Here is a 15,348-nt window from a genome sequence, read left to right on the forward strand (position 1 = left end):
TGCATAACGCATAGATAGAAACAGCCATTGCTGGCATCCATTCGAAGCACACAAAGAGAGAGAGAGAGAGAGAGAGAGAGAAAGGGATAGAACTAGATAGTATCATCAAGGAAGCTAATTAAACGCAAGCATTACAAACATGCACTGTGCTTACTCTCCTTTATTACCAAGCTTATCCTAAGACTACCTTAACTTCATGCTGATGTAATGCAAACTTTACGAAACAATAAACTGCTACTTTTTCTTATTGCATTATCTTACACTTAAAAAATTTTGCAGATACTTGCTCTAAAATATCATTGCTATTATACTGATATTATACTGTATTCTATATATATTGTAATATTATTAGGATAAAAAATAAAAAAATAAAATAAACCTATATAAACAACCATATTTTCCTTATCATATACCAATTGCAAAATAATTTTCTTTCATGATATATATGTGTGTGTGTGTTGTGGAAGTAAGAAAACAGACATCGATTCGTGGTATGCGAAATTCGATCATTCGAGGTGTTCGACCAATCAGGATGAGTAACGCCTTCTGCTTCGTGTCCCGTGAAATTGAGAATTGGTTGGTTGGTTGGTTGGTAGGTATTGTGGTGGATGGTTGAATACATAAAGTCCTTTGGGGGCTTCCGAAGAGAAAATTTCACCGAAATACCAGAAGCTTATCCAATCGAGATCGACGGTTAGTCTACTAAACTTTTATCGTGCTTGATCCTGATCAGCTGTGTTCGTTCTACTTCGTTTGTATAAACTACTATTACTACTATGAAAAAGAGAGAGGGAGGGGAGGGAGAGAAAGAGAGAAACAAACTCGATGGCTCGATATAATTCTAACAAAGCGTATTAGATCCTTTTCTATTATCCTTCCTAAAGTTTCACTCCAAAGCGACTCTCAAAACTACTGTTATACTATGAATTATACAGGGTGTGGTCAAAAGTAGATGATTTTAAAAATCAATTATTTTTTATCGAGATTTTTTAAGCTTGTAATTAATTTTTTTACAATATAAAAAAAAATATATTAGCCTAAAAAATGTCGACAAAGAATAATTGATATTTAAAATCACCTAGAAACTTTTAGACCTATTCTGTACATCATACTTTTTCTTTAATTTCTTTTTTTCTTTTTTTAATCCATCCTTTCCAAAATAAATAAAAAAGTCTTTAGTTAAAAAGGATTAGAAAATAAAAAAATCAATATACCTGGTTCATATAAGATCTCATAAACTCCATACTCTGATCAAGAGCATACGTCTCGCTGCTACATGAATCTAATATTAATGCACCCAATGTTGTGTTTGGTAGAAGCTCAAGATCACCATTGATCTCATCTAATGCATATAACATTGCTTCTAATCGTTGCACACCTTTTTCTTCCTTTACTGCACCGCAAGGTGATTCACCGATTGTACCAGCACCACGTGATCTTACCCATACCTGAAACAAATATAAATGTTTTAGTAGCTGTAAAAATTATATTTTTATAGAAAAAAGTTATAATACCCTCGTACACACAAGAACTACAATATAGGAAAGAGTTGCTATAACATTGTTTTTATTTGATTTATAATATTAAATTAGTACAAATGAAAATAATTGAGAACATTAATAATACGCAAAAAAGATTTCAAAAATATTTAATGTAATTAGTATTAAAAAGATTTGTATACTAATTAAATAATATATTAATGGTAACATTAATATTTGATGGTCTACAATTAAAGCAACTCTTTCTTCAAAGTTATAACAACATAGAAAAATAATAAAACCATGAAACAAATCTATCTCTCCGTATCGTGTTTATTTAATTTTCACAAATTTGCGCCTCACACATTCGCAGGTTAAATATTTCCTAAAAACTTTCTAAAAAAAAAGAAGAAAAAAAAAGAAAAAATAAAAAAGAGTTAATACTATTAAGAAGTAAATAAGAAAATTAATGTAATAGATGTGATTCGTCAAAAAAGAAAATTCAAACTGCGTCCAACGAGAAGGAAAAAACGTTTGTTTGAGAAAGAGAAAAACTAACGTGGCAAGCACATACTTCAAAGGGAATAAACTCGAAGAGAAAGTTCGAGAAAAAGGATACGAGATGGTCAAGAGTTAAGAAGAACTAACAAAAGTTTTTTAAACCAGAGCGGAATCCTCTCTTAGTTGAAAAAGTAAAACACAACCTAGATAAATAGAATGATTTGTTAAAATGAACAACGATCGATGTTAGAAACCATTCCGATTGTCTTTCTCTTTCTCCTGATATACGATCTCTATATCATGATACCAACTGCATAGCAAACTTTCTCTCTTTCTCTCTCTCTTTGGAACATTCCTATAGGTTATTGATAACGGCGTATTGTAAATTAACACAAGCGTGAGCTAGCAGCAAATACGATTGCGCTCTTCAACGTATCGATTCTATCGAAATCGTTGATTGAACTTCGTAGAGATACTCGTCGAAAGCGATTTCAAAGACAAACGATATTTCAATTATTTAGGGTGGAGTCAGTCAACGGTAATATTTAAAGTATTTTCATTGTTTTTTGAAGGTACGATAAGAATGTTAAAGAAAAAAATTATTGTATCTTAAATGGCAAATACATGTTCATTGAAATAATACATTTTTTCGAGCTCGATTAGTAACAAATTTTAAATGAAAATTTCATTTTCATTTTTTTTAATTAAAATCATATACTTCCATTAACATCAAAATATAGCTTAAAAAATTCAATGAAATAAAACATTACTACCGTATCTTTTAAAATACCGGAGATATTTAAGAAAGAAACATTTACTTTATCATGTACGTACATGCATGCATAAATGTCAATGAAATAAATTTTTATCTATTATACCTGTTCGTGCATAGGAAAAATTCCGCCAAGAATAATATCGCCATTAATCCTTATCAATTTCGAACCATCCTTGTTGCCATCCTTCCTCTGATAAGCCTCGCTCACAAAAAGGAAATAGAGGCTCATCAAGCATGATAGTAGATTCCTTTGCATCAGGCTCATTTTAAGCATCTTTGATTGACTCCACTGAAAATGAGATTAACAAGATTACTTTTTATTTTTATTTTTAATCTACATATATGTCACAATAGTAAAGAGAATAAAGTTACACGGAAACATGTCTGACATGCTATAACAAAACTAGCAGATATTTTAATATGATCGTCGTCTGTGTGTGTGTGAATTGGAATGTTACGACATGGACAAATGTTCAACGTGTTTCGAGCTTTTATCAAAATCCAGAACTCGCTTTATCGAGATATATACAAGGTGAATCAAAAATTCTTAGATGAATCAAAGTTCCCAAGTGATATTAAAAACCAATTATTCCTTTTCGAGGAATATTAAGCTTGTAGTTAGATTTGTAGTTTCACAACTTGAAAAAGAAAATTAGCCTAGAAAGTCTCGAAAAAAGAGTAATTGATTTTTAAAATCACTTAGGAACTTTTGATTCTTTTACCCTATATATGCATGCATGTATGCGTAGGTAATATATCAAAGGAAGAATAAAGTCTAATGATTAAATACTGTGAACGATGTTCGGCTAAAGCTCTCGTTTCAATAAAAAAAATATCGGAATTCGATATAACCATGCCACGAACGAAGAAGTAGATACGTTACTATCAACTCAGTCAGCCATTTCGTCTACTACTTTTATATCATCGATTATATTATGTATATGTGAACGGTATGACTTTGATATTATTATACTTTTGTTCAATCATTATTAAACATATCAAAAAAGTTGATGTTCAAAAGTTCATTCATTGAGAAAGAGAAAAAGAAAAGTAAATTCTTCGAGAATAAGAATGCAAATAATTTCAATTAAAAATTCAGAAACATTATAGTTTATTATTGTATATATAGTTTATACATATCTACTTATTAGTTTACCCAATATTACTCTTTTCTTTTTTTTGATAGAATAATTTCCTCTAGAAATTTAATTTCTAATATTAAAGAAAAAAAAGGAAAAAAAAAAACGAAAAAAGAAATAATTTTAACAAGAAATTTCACCATTTTTACAATAAAAATGGACATTTGGAAAAGTTAAAAATGGGAATTTAATTAAACACCCTGAATTTTTTTTTAAGCCTGCAAAATCCATGTATACAAGACGACAACAACGGAAATATCGATGAAGAGCTTTTCCGCTGGCTCGCATAAAAAACTTTCCGAAACTTTCTCTATCCCGTGCTTTTAATTACTCACCGGGAAGAGATATTAAAGGAGCGAATAACTAGGTTGCTCTTTGTCGCTTCAGTGCCTTTAATCGAGTCCCTTAAGCCAAGTCCCTCGATTAACGTAACGTTTCATGTGCAAAGTTTCTCTCGCGATGGACGAATGAATCGACCGATCGATCGTTTTTTGATCGATCGATCGATCTACCGAATAAAGTCGAAATTTACATAGACGTGAATTACGAATTTTCAGAAAAGCTTTTCTGCAAGCTCGGCAAACCGGAAATGACGTTCGCTTAAAAAGCTCCCTATTATAGAGTGACTCAGCGATAACCTTAACACCTCAAATACCTTTACTATCTTCGGAGATACCAGAAAAATATAAAGGAAAAAAATTCTATCCAAAGAGAACAATAACCTTAATTAAGTTGAAATTGTCTTTTGTACTAATATAATTATCAAGATATGATATTTTTTTGAGGATGTTTGATATTTTTTCAAACAGATCCATATATTTTTATCATTATTATTACGTCATATAATATAACAAAAATAAATACAACGATGACATGACATTACATTACATGACATCGTCCAAAAAAAAAAAACAACATATTTGAGATATATGAACATTTACTCCAATTTATAGCATATAAAAACAATGATTCTAACGAAGATAAAATAAAAATTAATTAGGAGGTGTTGAGAATTATGGAAGGATCAAAAGCACAGAAAAAATAACTGAAGAAAAATGGAGAAAATATTAAAGATGAAGGAAGAGAAAAAGAAGATATAGAGATAAAGATCACGAACTATACCTATTGGCTAAAATTCAATCTGTTCGAAGCACAACTTTCCGTTTGGTCGTTAATTGGATTTCTTCGGTGACTTTCGAACGAGCTGCTAGAATCTTCGACAGTGGAAAAGGAAAAGATAAAAGAAAAAGAAAAGAGAGGCGAAGAAGTAGAATAATTATCATTCGGGCCAATTAAGAAGTAAGCCTTATATCTGTCTCTAGCAGGTGCCTCTTTAAAAGAAACCAAAGTTGTGTAGGTACGTATATATATTGAAAATAAAATTCGTTCTTGCGTATGCCTCTCATCCTTAATTTTCTGTGTGTCTCTCTATCTACCCTCTTCTTATTTTATTATTTTTTCTTTTTTTTTCCAAGAAATAGAATAATAAATTTCAGCGTTAACAAGGACAAAAATCATTCTAGATAGATAATAGTTTCTTAGCATATTCGAATTAGGTTAATTAACTTCATTTAATTGGATTTTTTTTTTTTATTCATTTTATAGATTACATAATTTTATTATTAATTTAAATAATATATATATATATATGTTAATGAATCTATTTATAAGAAATTGGATATTAATATTCATAAATATTGGTTGAGCCATTTTGTTTTCAGATTATAAAAAAGTTCCCAAGTTCTTATAATTTTATAATTTAAAAAGAAGAAATAGAGAGAAAAATGGGAGAGAATTAACAAAAAAAAGAAAGAAGAAAAAAAAATAGAAAACGAGGTCGAGAAGAAAATTACACCAAGTAGAAAATACTATTATGTTGTACTTTCAATGTAACAGTGAAAGAGCGTGCAACGAATTTTCTTGCAACTTTAACACAGGAATAGATGTTTCTCTCTCTTTCTCTCTTTTGTTTTTTTCTTTTTTTAGTTCTCTTTCTTCCTTCAAGAAACGTAAGGTAAGCCAAACTCTCTTTTTTCACATCTTAATAGCGTTGAAGTCGATATGGGTTAAAACCAAGAAGCTGACCCTTGCATCGACCATTATCCGTAAAACGATACGCTGACATAGTTGCCTTATCTTTGTTATACTGACGAGAGAAAAAGAGAAAGAAAAAAGAAGTGAATTTGTTGATATGATAAAAGTGTCGATGGAAGAACAAGAGAATATTATATATAAGTATACCCTTTTTTTAATTGTGTATAATCTAATTTTTTTCTCAAAGTTTCTATCATGTATATCTTGTATAAAAATTCAATTTCGTATATTGGCCACTATTAATAAATCTTTTATTCCTTTTTTTAAATAAACAAAATAAAATTTACATAATTATAATAAAAATTAAAATGATTCGATCATACTTATGTTCTTATAACGAAAGAAAAGAAAAAAATTCAATTTTAAAAATTATTAACAAAATCGATTTTATTATAACAATATTATTGCAATATTTAAATAAATAAAGAATAAATTACGCTTTAAAACGGTCTTTAAATCAAGTCTCTACGACTTTTCGTTCCGAAGATATCGCCTTTTAAAGATTTTCATTCATAATTCTTATACTACAGCTGTTCGTAGTAATAGTATAGTAGTAGTAATTCGGTCAGCTGGGATGCGTAAATTCTCGGAATTTATGTAGGTCAGTGGGTCACTGGGCCACATGAATGAAATTATATAGGTCAGTGGGACAACTTAAACGTTTTCCACTTAAATGAGAATATCTCCGTAATTAAAAATCGTAGAGATTTGAAACAAATACCATTTTAAAGGGCAAATTTTTCTCTATTTTTTCAACTTATTGTTAATAATTAATTAACAATTTGTTATAAACAATTTTTATAAAAAAATTATTATCGACTCAATTCATCTTATTTTGTCAACAAGAACAATTGATATTGTGGCAGATTTGTAAAATTAAGTAAATTAGTAGATTCTTAATTTGTTATAAACAAATTATTTTTTTACCGAAGGAACAATTATTTTTTATATTTCATTTACATGGGAATATCTCCGGAACGAAAAGTCGTAGAGATTCGAGACAAATACCGTTTTAAAGGACAGATTTTTCTCTATTCGTTCAAACGATTGTTAATAATTAATTAACAATTTGTTATAAACAATTTGTTATAAACAAATTCTTACGAACTAAATTCATTTTATTTCGTTAACAAACAGAAAAGAAAATTTTCAGATTACGCTCGATTTAGAAAATTACTAATAAATTAATAAATTGTTGATAAACAAATTACCAAATAAACAATTTTTCACTTATATAAGAATATTTCCGGAACTAAAAGTCATAGAAATTTGAAACAAATATCATTCTAAAGGGCAAAATTTTCTCTACTTTTTCAGCTTCTTGTTAATAATTAATTAACAATTTGTTATAAACAATTTGTTATAAACAAATTATTATAAACTTTTTATAAATAAATTCTTACGAATTTAATTTATCTTATTTTGCAAAAAACATTCGATGTTACAGGATTTTCAATCATTTTGATGAAAATTGTGTCGAGTCACTGTTAGAATAGAATAAGACACGACACGATACGAAGCGATGATACCGAATGGAATTGTAGAAAAATTTCCTGTTATGTCATAGAATGATGTTTCAGGGAAAGGGCGTTGTTTTGCAAACAATAACAACAAAAATTGGCACGGTTTACTCTGTTAGACTTTTTTGCAATGATTGTTTCGAATGTATTGTAAAATACACGAACGCAAAGAATTTTTATAATCGAATTCCAAAGAGAAAAAAAGGAAAAAGAAAAAATAACGAACGTACGAGAGAAATGGAGTGAGAAGGAAATTTCAACTTGGAAATTGCTTATGAACGATCTCGCGATCGTTACTTCACAGGGAAATGTTTCCTACGGGAAACGGAAATGGAGATTCCCAGTTGACTCTCAATCCGTCCTTCGAAACATGATCGATCACACATGTACACAGATGCGACAATTTTATTACGTTGTTCAAAATATAAACTCTCTTTTATCAATGATATTAATGATAAAACAAACAAATTAGAATAGAACATTAAAAAAAGTAAACTTCGATAAACTTCTAATCGAAATCCGATTCGCGTGTGCAAGCGTAAAGAAAAGAAAGGAGAAGAAAAAGAAAAGAAAAAGAAGAATCGAATGAATCAAGTAAATAAGATTTATAAAGAAGATCGTCGAAATGAAAAACCTTAAGCAGAGTAAATCTTTTTCTTTTTCTTTCTTTTGATTTGTCCAAGTTCGTAGGTACTCCGTCTCTTCGAAAACGTTGATCTATCTTACTAGTAAAGTATCGTAGTAAATGTTCAAGATTGGGAGGGGTGAGAACGGGGGTTGGATAGGGTCTGTTCCTTTTGAATCGAGGGAAACATCTCTAACAAAAACGCAACGTCACAGTGATAGTTGCTTGTTCGCGTATAGACGATAATGCTTTCTCACGTCCATCTTTCCTCTGCTCAGCTTTCACCAAGAAAAGAAAAATCTTTGCAGCTACATAGGTAGCTCTTTTTAAGAGTCGTTCTTTTTTCGTTTCTTCCATTTATCGTTCTAGACACTCTCGACCCTTTTTTCACCATCCATATGCCATAGTGTGCGGATGGTTATTAGATCATTTTTAATTGAAAATCTCTAACGACCTTGATTAACTGTATATCGCGTATTATATTTTTCATTTTAATAGGCAAAATCTAAAAAGAAAATTCTAAATAAGATATAGACGATTACAACGTGAAAGTATATATAATACAATTATTATACAGAAGATGGATGGAAAGAAAATTTGTCTATAAAAAATAAGTGGAAAAGAAAGTGATTTTTAAAATCACCTAAGAAATTTTGACCCACCCTTTACTTCTACGAGACGCTTATCCCTCAAATTAATTTTTATATAGTTGAAAAAAAAAAGAAAAAAAAATTAATTAAAACGTAGAAATCCTCCAAACGAAAATCAATTATTTTTGGTCGTGCTTTGGAAGTTTTAAAACAGAGATAAAATGGAATAGAAATGAAAACGAACTATGATATAAACGTAAGAGGCTAAAAAAATACTCGAATATGCGCATTCGTTTGCTCTTATGGTCTCTCTTTTTATCTCTTTCTTTTTTCTCTCTCTTTCTCTCTCTTCAGTGACTTCAAGAGACGATCTCCATAATCTCTTCTCTTGGAAGGACGAGAACGAAAAAGGTCAGAGGTGAAAGACCCATCGACTAGAGTAGGATAAAATAGTAGGACATATAATCTCCGACAAATTTCTCATCGACATTCGTCGAGACATTTTTCCCCGAGTATTTTCTTTTACAGCATCCCACTGGAATAACTGAGCAAAGTGGATACACGTATCTTATTCCATGTGGACCAAACAGAAGGAGAGGAAGAGAGAGAGAGAGAGAGAGGAAAAGAAAAACTTTCTTGGCAGCAACACTCCAACGAGTTTGGTCTCTAATTGACACGATCTACTACCGAAGTGACAATCGATTCGTGAAATTTATTTAATTTTTAACAAAAATATTAGATATTTATTTTATATCTCGATCTTTTTTTTCCTACTCGGTTAGAATTTTATTTTCTCTTTTTTCTTTTTCCTTCCCATGTCAATCCAGTCGAGACGAACAGTTTGAAATGTTCCGACCGGAATTTAACCAAAAAGGCAAAGGTAAGGAAAAACTAAAGTAAAGGTAAGAATAACGACGAATGTTCATGAAAGGAAGAAAGGAATCATTTGAGAAGGACAAAAGAATCGAACGAAAAAAGTTCTGTCGGATTGACATCCTAAATGTGAGAACAAATGTGATTTCTCTTCTGTCTTATTTCTTTCTTCTAAATTGACATCTCTTTCTCTTTTTTCCTCTTTTTTCGTCTTTTTGACTTTGACTGTATCCGAAAATTTTTCTTATTCCCAAAATATAAAATAAAATTTTACGGAAGAAAAATAGAGAATAAAAAGAAGAAAGAAACATATGCAAGATGAATCAAAAATTCCTATGTGTTTTTCCTAGATGGATGAAAAATTACTGAATAATTTTTTTACAAGTCTAACTTATAGTTTTAAAATCGAGATAAAAAATTAGCCTAAAAAGTTTCGACAAAGGGTAATTGCTTTTCTCATTAGAGTAATTGATTTGTCCATCTAAAAACTTTCGGCCCACCCTGTGTACATGTGCGTGTATGTAGGAGTAAAAATACGAGAGCAACATCGTCGAAGATTCCAATCCAAATCGATTCTCGAAAGCGTTATTCGTTCGTAGTAAAATCCTACGAGGGATTCGAATTCGTACTCGACGAAATTGGAACGAGCCTGGGATTCGTCTGGATGTCGCTTATTGAAATTTTACCTATCGAAAGAGCTCCCAACCATTTCTACGTAGAAGATCCCGATGAATTCTCCGACGGGCGCTTCGTTTACTTCATGTTAAAAATCACGTATAAAGTCAAAGTATTTTAGAAAACAAAACAAAAATATATCAATTCTTCGTATTATAATACTATATATACTTTCAAATTAATCATTTGTAATTTGCGTAAAACTTCTATTTTTTTTTATTTTCCTAAAATTAATTACTATTTGATATCCAACATTTTTTTCATATTTTTAACCGTGTATAACTTATACTCAAAAAAGAAGAAAAGAAAATTAAGTAGTCAATGAAACTGTAAAAAAAGAACGAGAAGAGGAATCGATTATCCAAAAACTATTCGATTTTAACTAAGAATTTAAGTTTATTATTTCCACCTTAACTTTCGCGATTTCCCAAAAGTTGTCAATTTGTAGTTAGCCTAAAAAACTTTTAGTCCGAAATGAAGTTTTCCTTCTAAACTTGTGGAAAACGTGAAATCGTTCTATCGAGATAAGAAAGTTCAACTCTTCCTCTTCCTCTTCTTCTCCTTCTCTCTTTCTCTCACAGCTTTTGAAAGTAAATCAAGAAAAAAGGAGAGACAAAGAAAAAAGAGAATCGATCGTGTTCGATATATATCAGATCAGAGCAGATCAAATCATGTATCCTATGAATGAAATTAAAATTCTCAAGAATATTTAACTACATGTAAATCAAAAGTTTCTAAGTAATTTTAAGACAATTACTCTTTTTCGAGACTTTAAGTTTGTACTTTTACAACCTGAAACAAAGATTGGCTTATAAAAAATTTTTGATATAATCTAAAAAGTTTTAGTCCACCCTGTAGATCTGCATTTTCTACCATCCAGCTATTCTCCAGAGAGATCTATTGAAATCGTTTGGCTACTAGCCACACAAAAGTAACTTCCTTTACGAAGGAATGTCCAGCAACAGATACTTGATTCGCAAGGGAATTAAATCTCTCATTCATCAGACTATTCTAAGAATCTAAATATCTAAATAAAAATATATATATCCATACACACATATATTTTTTAGATTTCTATATTTTACCAATTAAAAGATGATGTTTAGATGTATGTTTTTAAATCTTAAAAACTAGACACATTAAAATTAGATTAATAATAGATAAATAATAGATATTAAAATTAAAGTTACAATTATTTTTCTATATATATATATATATATATATATATATATTTATATTTATTTATTAGAAAAGGAAAAAGATAACACAAACGTTCTATTTTCATATTATCGTGGAATAATTCCCACGCCATTTAATTCGAGGCTAGTTGCAAATATCCAGCCAATGGTTTGATGTATTTCTATGCATTCCTACTACGTACTCTCTTTCTTTTTCTCTTTCTCTTTTGGAGCAACGCTTCAGGGAAAATGTATAAAGAGAAAAAGTACAGTTCAACGCGTGCGTCCTCTGAAAATTAATGGCCCGAGCAAAACTTCTCGTGAGAGATTCATCCTGATTCTCGTCCGCGAATACGAGCAAAAAGGATGATCGATCTTATATAAGACAAAATAAAATATTTTATCTAACAAACGTTTCCACTTACACGAACTATATGTATTTGTTAGATTATCTCAAGGAAATATTTCAATATACTCTTTTTAAATCACATACTTTTTCCATATTTTCCTTAGATGCCAAAAAAGATAATTAAATAATAATAATTATATACTATGTTTATTAACTCATTATTGTTAATAAAATAAATCAAATAAAAAAATAAAAATTATATATAAGTATAGTACGCATACATATGTACAATACATATACATGCACACACAAATATATTTTATAATATATATATATATATGTGTGAGATAGAATGGAGACACCTTTGATCGTGCAAAAACAATTTCGGAAATACGCTTTGGACCTAGTAAGTCGATTAACCTCGATGGCATCGCTCCCTGGAGAATCGTTCAAATTCAGGCCACTTTTCGACATCGAACGTTACGTTCGATAGTTCCTCTTTCTCTTCTTACCCCTTTCTCGATTATTACACCGATTCGAGCACATGTGATTTGAAGAGACAAATATTATATATTTTATATGAAAAATAATAATTACTCATTTAATATTATTTTGCAATTGTATCGATTCAAATATACAACAAACTTATTAATGAAATCGATCGATTAAATTAAAATGTTCATTAAAATTTGTTATTTATTTAGCAATTTTTTTTTATTATCCTTATTATAATTTTTAGAATATAACCGTAGTTAATATTTAACCATAAGATCTATAGATCTATGAGTACTTATTTACAATCTATAGGTACTTATTTAAAAAAATATTAATAATCAAAAATAATTAAAAATATATATTTATATTTCATATATTTATATTTCATATATATATATATATAATAATGAAATTAAATTTTTATAAACCTAACTTATACTTTCAGCTAATCAATATTTATTAAAAAAAAAAAAACTATTACTAATTAAAATAATAAAAAAAAATTATATCGAGAAAAAAATTGTCTTTATTAGGATACAAAATCTAAGTCATAAAAAAAGCCCAACTGATTTCATTCATACAATATTTGTCTCTCTATCTTTCCCATATCTTTTCTAAACTCCCTTTTGAGATATGAGATAATCAACTTATCACCAGCTTCCCATATCAACTTATTGAATGATGCTTGCAGAATTTCTTAATCTAACACAATACAATCAAACACAATACACCACTAGATCTCTCTCTCTCTCTCTCTCTCTCTCTCTCTCTCTCTTTCTCTTTTTCTCTTTCTCTCTTAAATAAACAACAATAAGTTTACATTGTTTGCATACTAACATTCGTATATTATAATATATCAAAGTGAAACAACTAGAGACACATACTCGCGTACGAATTAACTTAATTAAAATATTCCACTTCCATTATTCTCTTTTTCTCTGCCAGAGACACCGCCGTATCCCATCTTTCCAATAATTCCTCTTTTTTTTAGATTTACTTTCTCTCTCTCTCTCTCTCTCTCTTTCTCTCTCTATACGAAAACTAAACCAACCCCTAGTTGCCAATCGCTTTTCATCCAATGATTCAAACCGAAAGGCAGAATATCACTGGCCTTTTATTACGTTCCAAATTAATCTGAGTGAATCAATCACATAAAATAATAATAATAATAATAATAACAAAAATAAAATATTTCAAACCGATGTGATTATGTATGTATATGTATATATGTGTAATGTATATGTGTACGCATACACGTATATACGCGATCAATGAAAATAATTATTCGAATATTCCTTAAACAAAATTAATTAGAGATAAATAAATATGCGAATCTAATACCGATCTAATATGTAAAAGGGACATTAAAAAAAAATACATTATTACCATTAAAATTATTATCAGAAAAAAAAAAGACGAATTTACTTCCCGATCTTTACAAGATTTTAATACTCGTTAACACTCGGTTAAAAGTTTCAACGAGGTAGTAAACTGGTTCGTTTTACCGATACTACAACATTCATTTCGACACTTCGCAACACTTCTGTGGAGTACTTTTATAACACGATCGGTAAGAATAGGACACACAAAGAGGAAACACAGACACAGAGAAAAAAAGGACACGTATACACTACATATATCGTCAACTTACCATTTAATTTAAAAATATGATGCAACGACACACCTGATTAGATCACTTTCGATTTCACAACGATTTGTATTTATCTGTTGATAAAACGAAACGAAGAAAAGATAAAAGCTAAAAAAAAAGGAAGAAAAAAAATTCTTATCTCTAAAACTCGTTAATCTCGTAGTTAATCTTTCAAACGATAGACACTCGAAGATAATCATAAAAAGAAGAAAGAAAGAAAGCGAAAAAAGATATATATCAAGTAAAGGGTTTGCATGTACAATAAGAATCAGATTAGAGACTGTGTGATCCGCGTTAAATCCCAGAGAACGAAGGCTGGATAGTATCCATAAACGACGTGCCTGTTGACGTCTAACTGCTGTGAAAATATAAAGAAGCAAAACTTTTTTTTATCTCTTCGGTTAACGAAGATAAGAAATCATAAAATCATCTATCTGTCTCTCTAAAACCTTTCTCTTGCTCCTCTCAACAATTGAAATAAAAGTAAAATAAAATAAAATCTTAATGAATGGGGATTCTCTCGCGTTGTTTACTAGTAAGCTGCATACGATTATGAGAATGATGCTGATGACGTCAGCACGAATACTGCTTCCTTCTCATGGTGTCAAGAAAGAAAAAACAAAACGAAAAAAGAACAAACAATAACAAGAAAAGAGATCTACCTATCTATATATCTATCTATCTTTACAAATTAACCATCTCAAAAATCATTGTAATAATTTTCTCGAAGGAAGTCGTGAAAAATGATTGAAAAGAAAAACAAAAAGAGAGAGAGAGAGAGAGAGAGAGAGAGAGAGAGAGAGAGAGAGAGAGAGAGAAAGAAAAGGAAAAGAATGATGACAACCAAAAGGATATAAGAGATTGGTTAGGGAGTAAAGATGATAAAATGATAAGAAGGATAATGATGACGATGACGATGATGATAACGATGATGATGAAGATGATGATGAGGATGATGACGATGACGATGCTGTGGTGATTATGGTAACAGGAACAATAACGAGAATAACGACAAGACGATGAGAAAAAGATAAAGAGATTCGCGGTACCCGGTACCGCGGGCTAGACTGGAGTCGAGCCGAACCGAGCTTACCCTCTTATAGATGGGATACGCCTGCGCATGCGCGTCCATCTCGAAGTTCCACCCTCACTTTAGCTTTCCACCCTCGACGACGACACCTCCATCGTGCTCCGTCGATACTCTCCAAGAGCTATTCAAATAGCGCGTTACGAAGAGCTATCTTTTTATTTCCCTACCATCCTTTTTTTATTATCTTATTTATTATTATTTTTTTATCGTTCCTCTATCATCATTGTCATCATCATCATCATCATCATCATCATCATCATCATCATCATCATCATCATCATTATTATAAACGGAAAAAAATGGTATGTGTGTCAT

General features: G+C 30.1%; 1 protein-coding gene across 1 annotated transcript in view; it reads right to left on the reverse strand.

The window, feature by feature from the left end:
- Positions 1–15,348, reverse strand: part of LOC127070796 (metabotropic glutamate receptor 7-like) — a 37,259-nt gene that overhangs the window by 20,176 nt on the left and 1,735 nt on the right. The window contains 2 exon segments of the mRNA XM_051009233.1: positions 1,215–1,448; positions 2,858–3,043. Of these exon segments, the coding sequence (XP_050865190.1) occupies positions 1,215–1,448; positions 2,858–3,043 (420 nt within the window).

This window comes from Vespula vulgaris, chromosome 19, assembly GCF_905475345.1.
Source record: "Vespula vulgaris chromosome 19, iyVesVulg1.1, whole genome shotgun sequence".
NCBI classification, from domain to species: domain Eukaryota; kingdom Metazoa; phylum Arthropoda; class Insecta; order Hymenoptera; family Vespidae; genus Vespula; species Vespula vulgaris.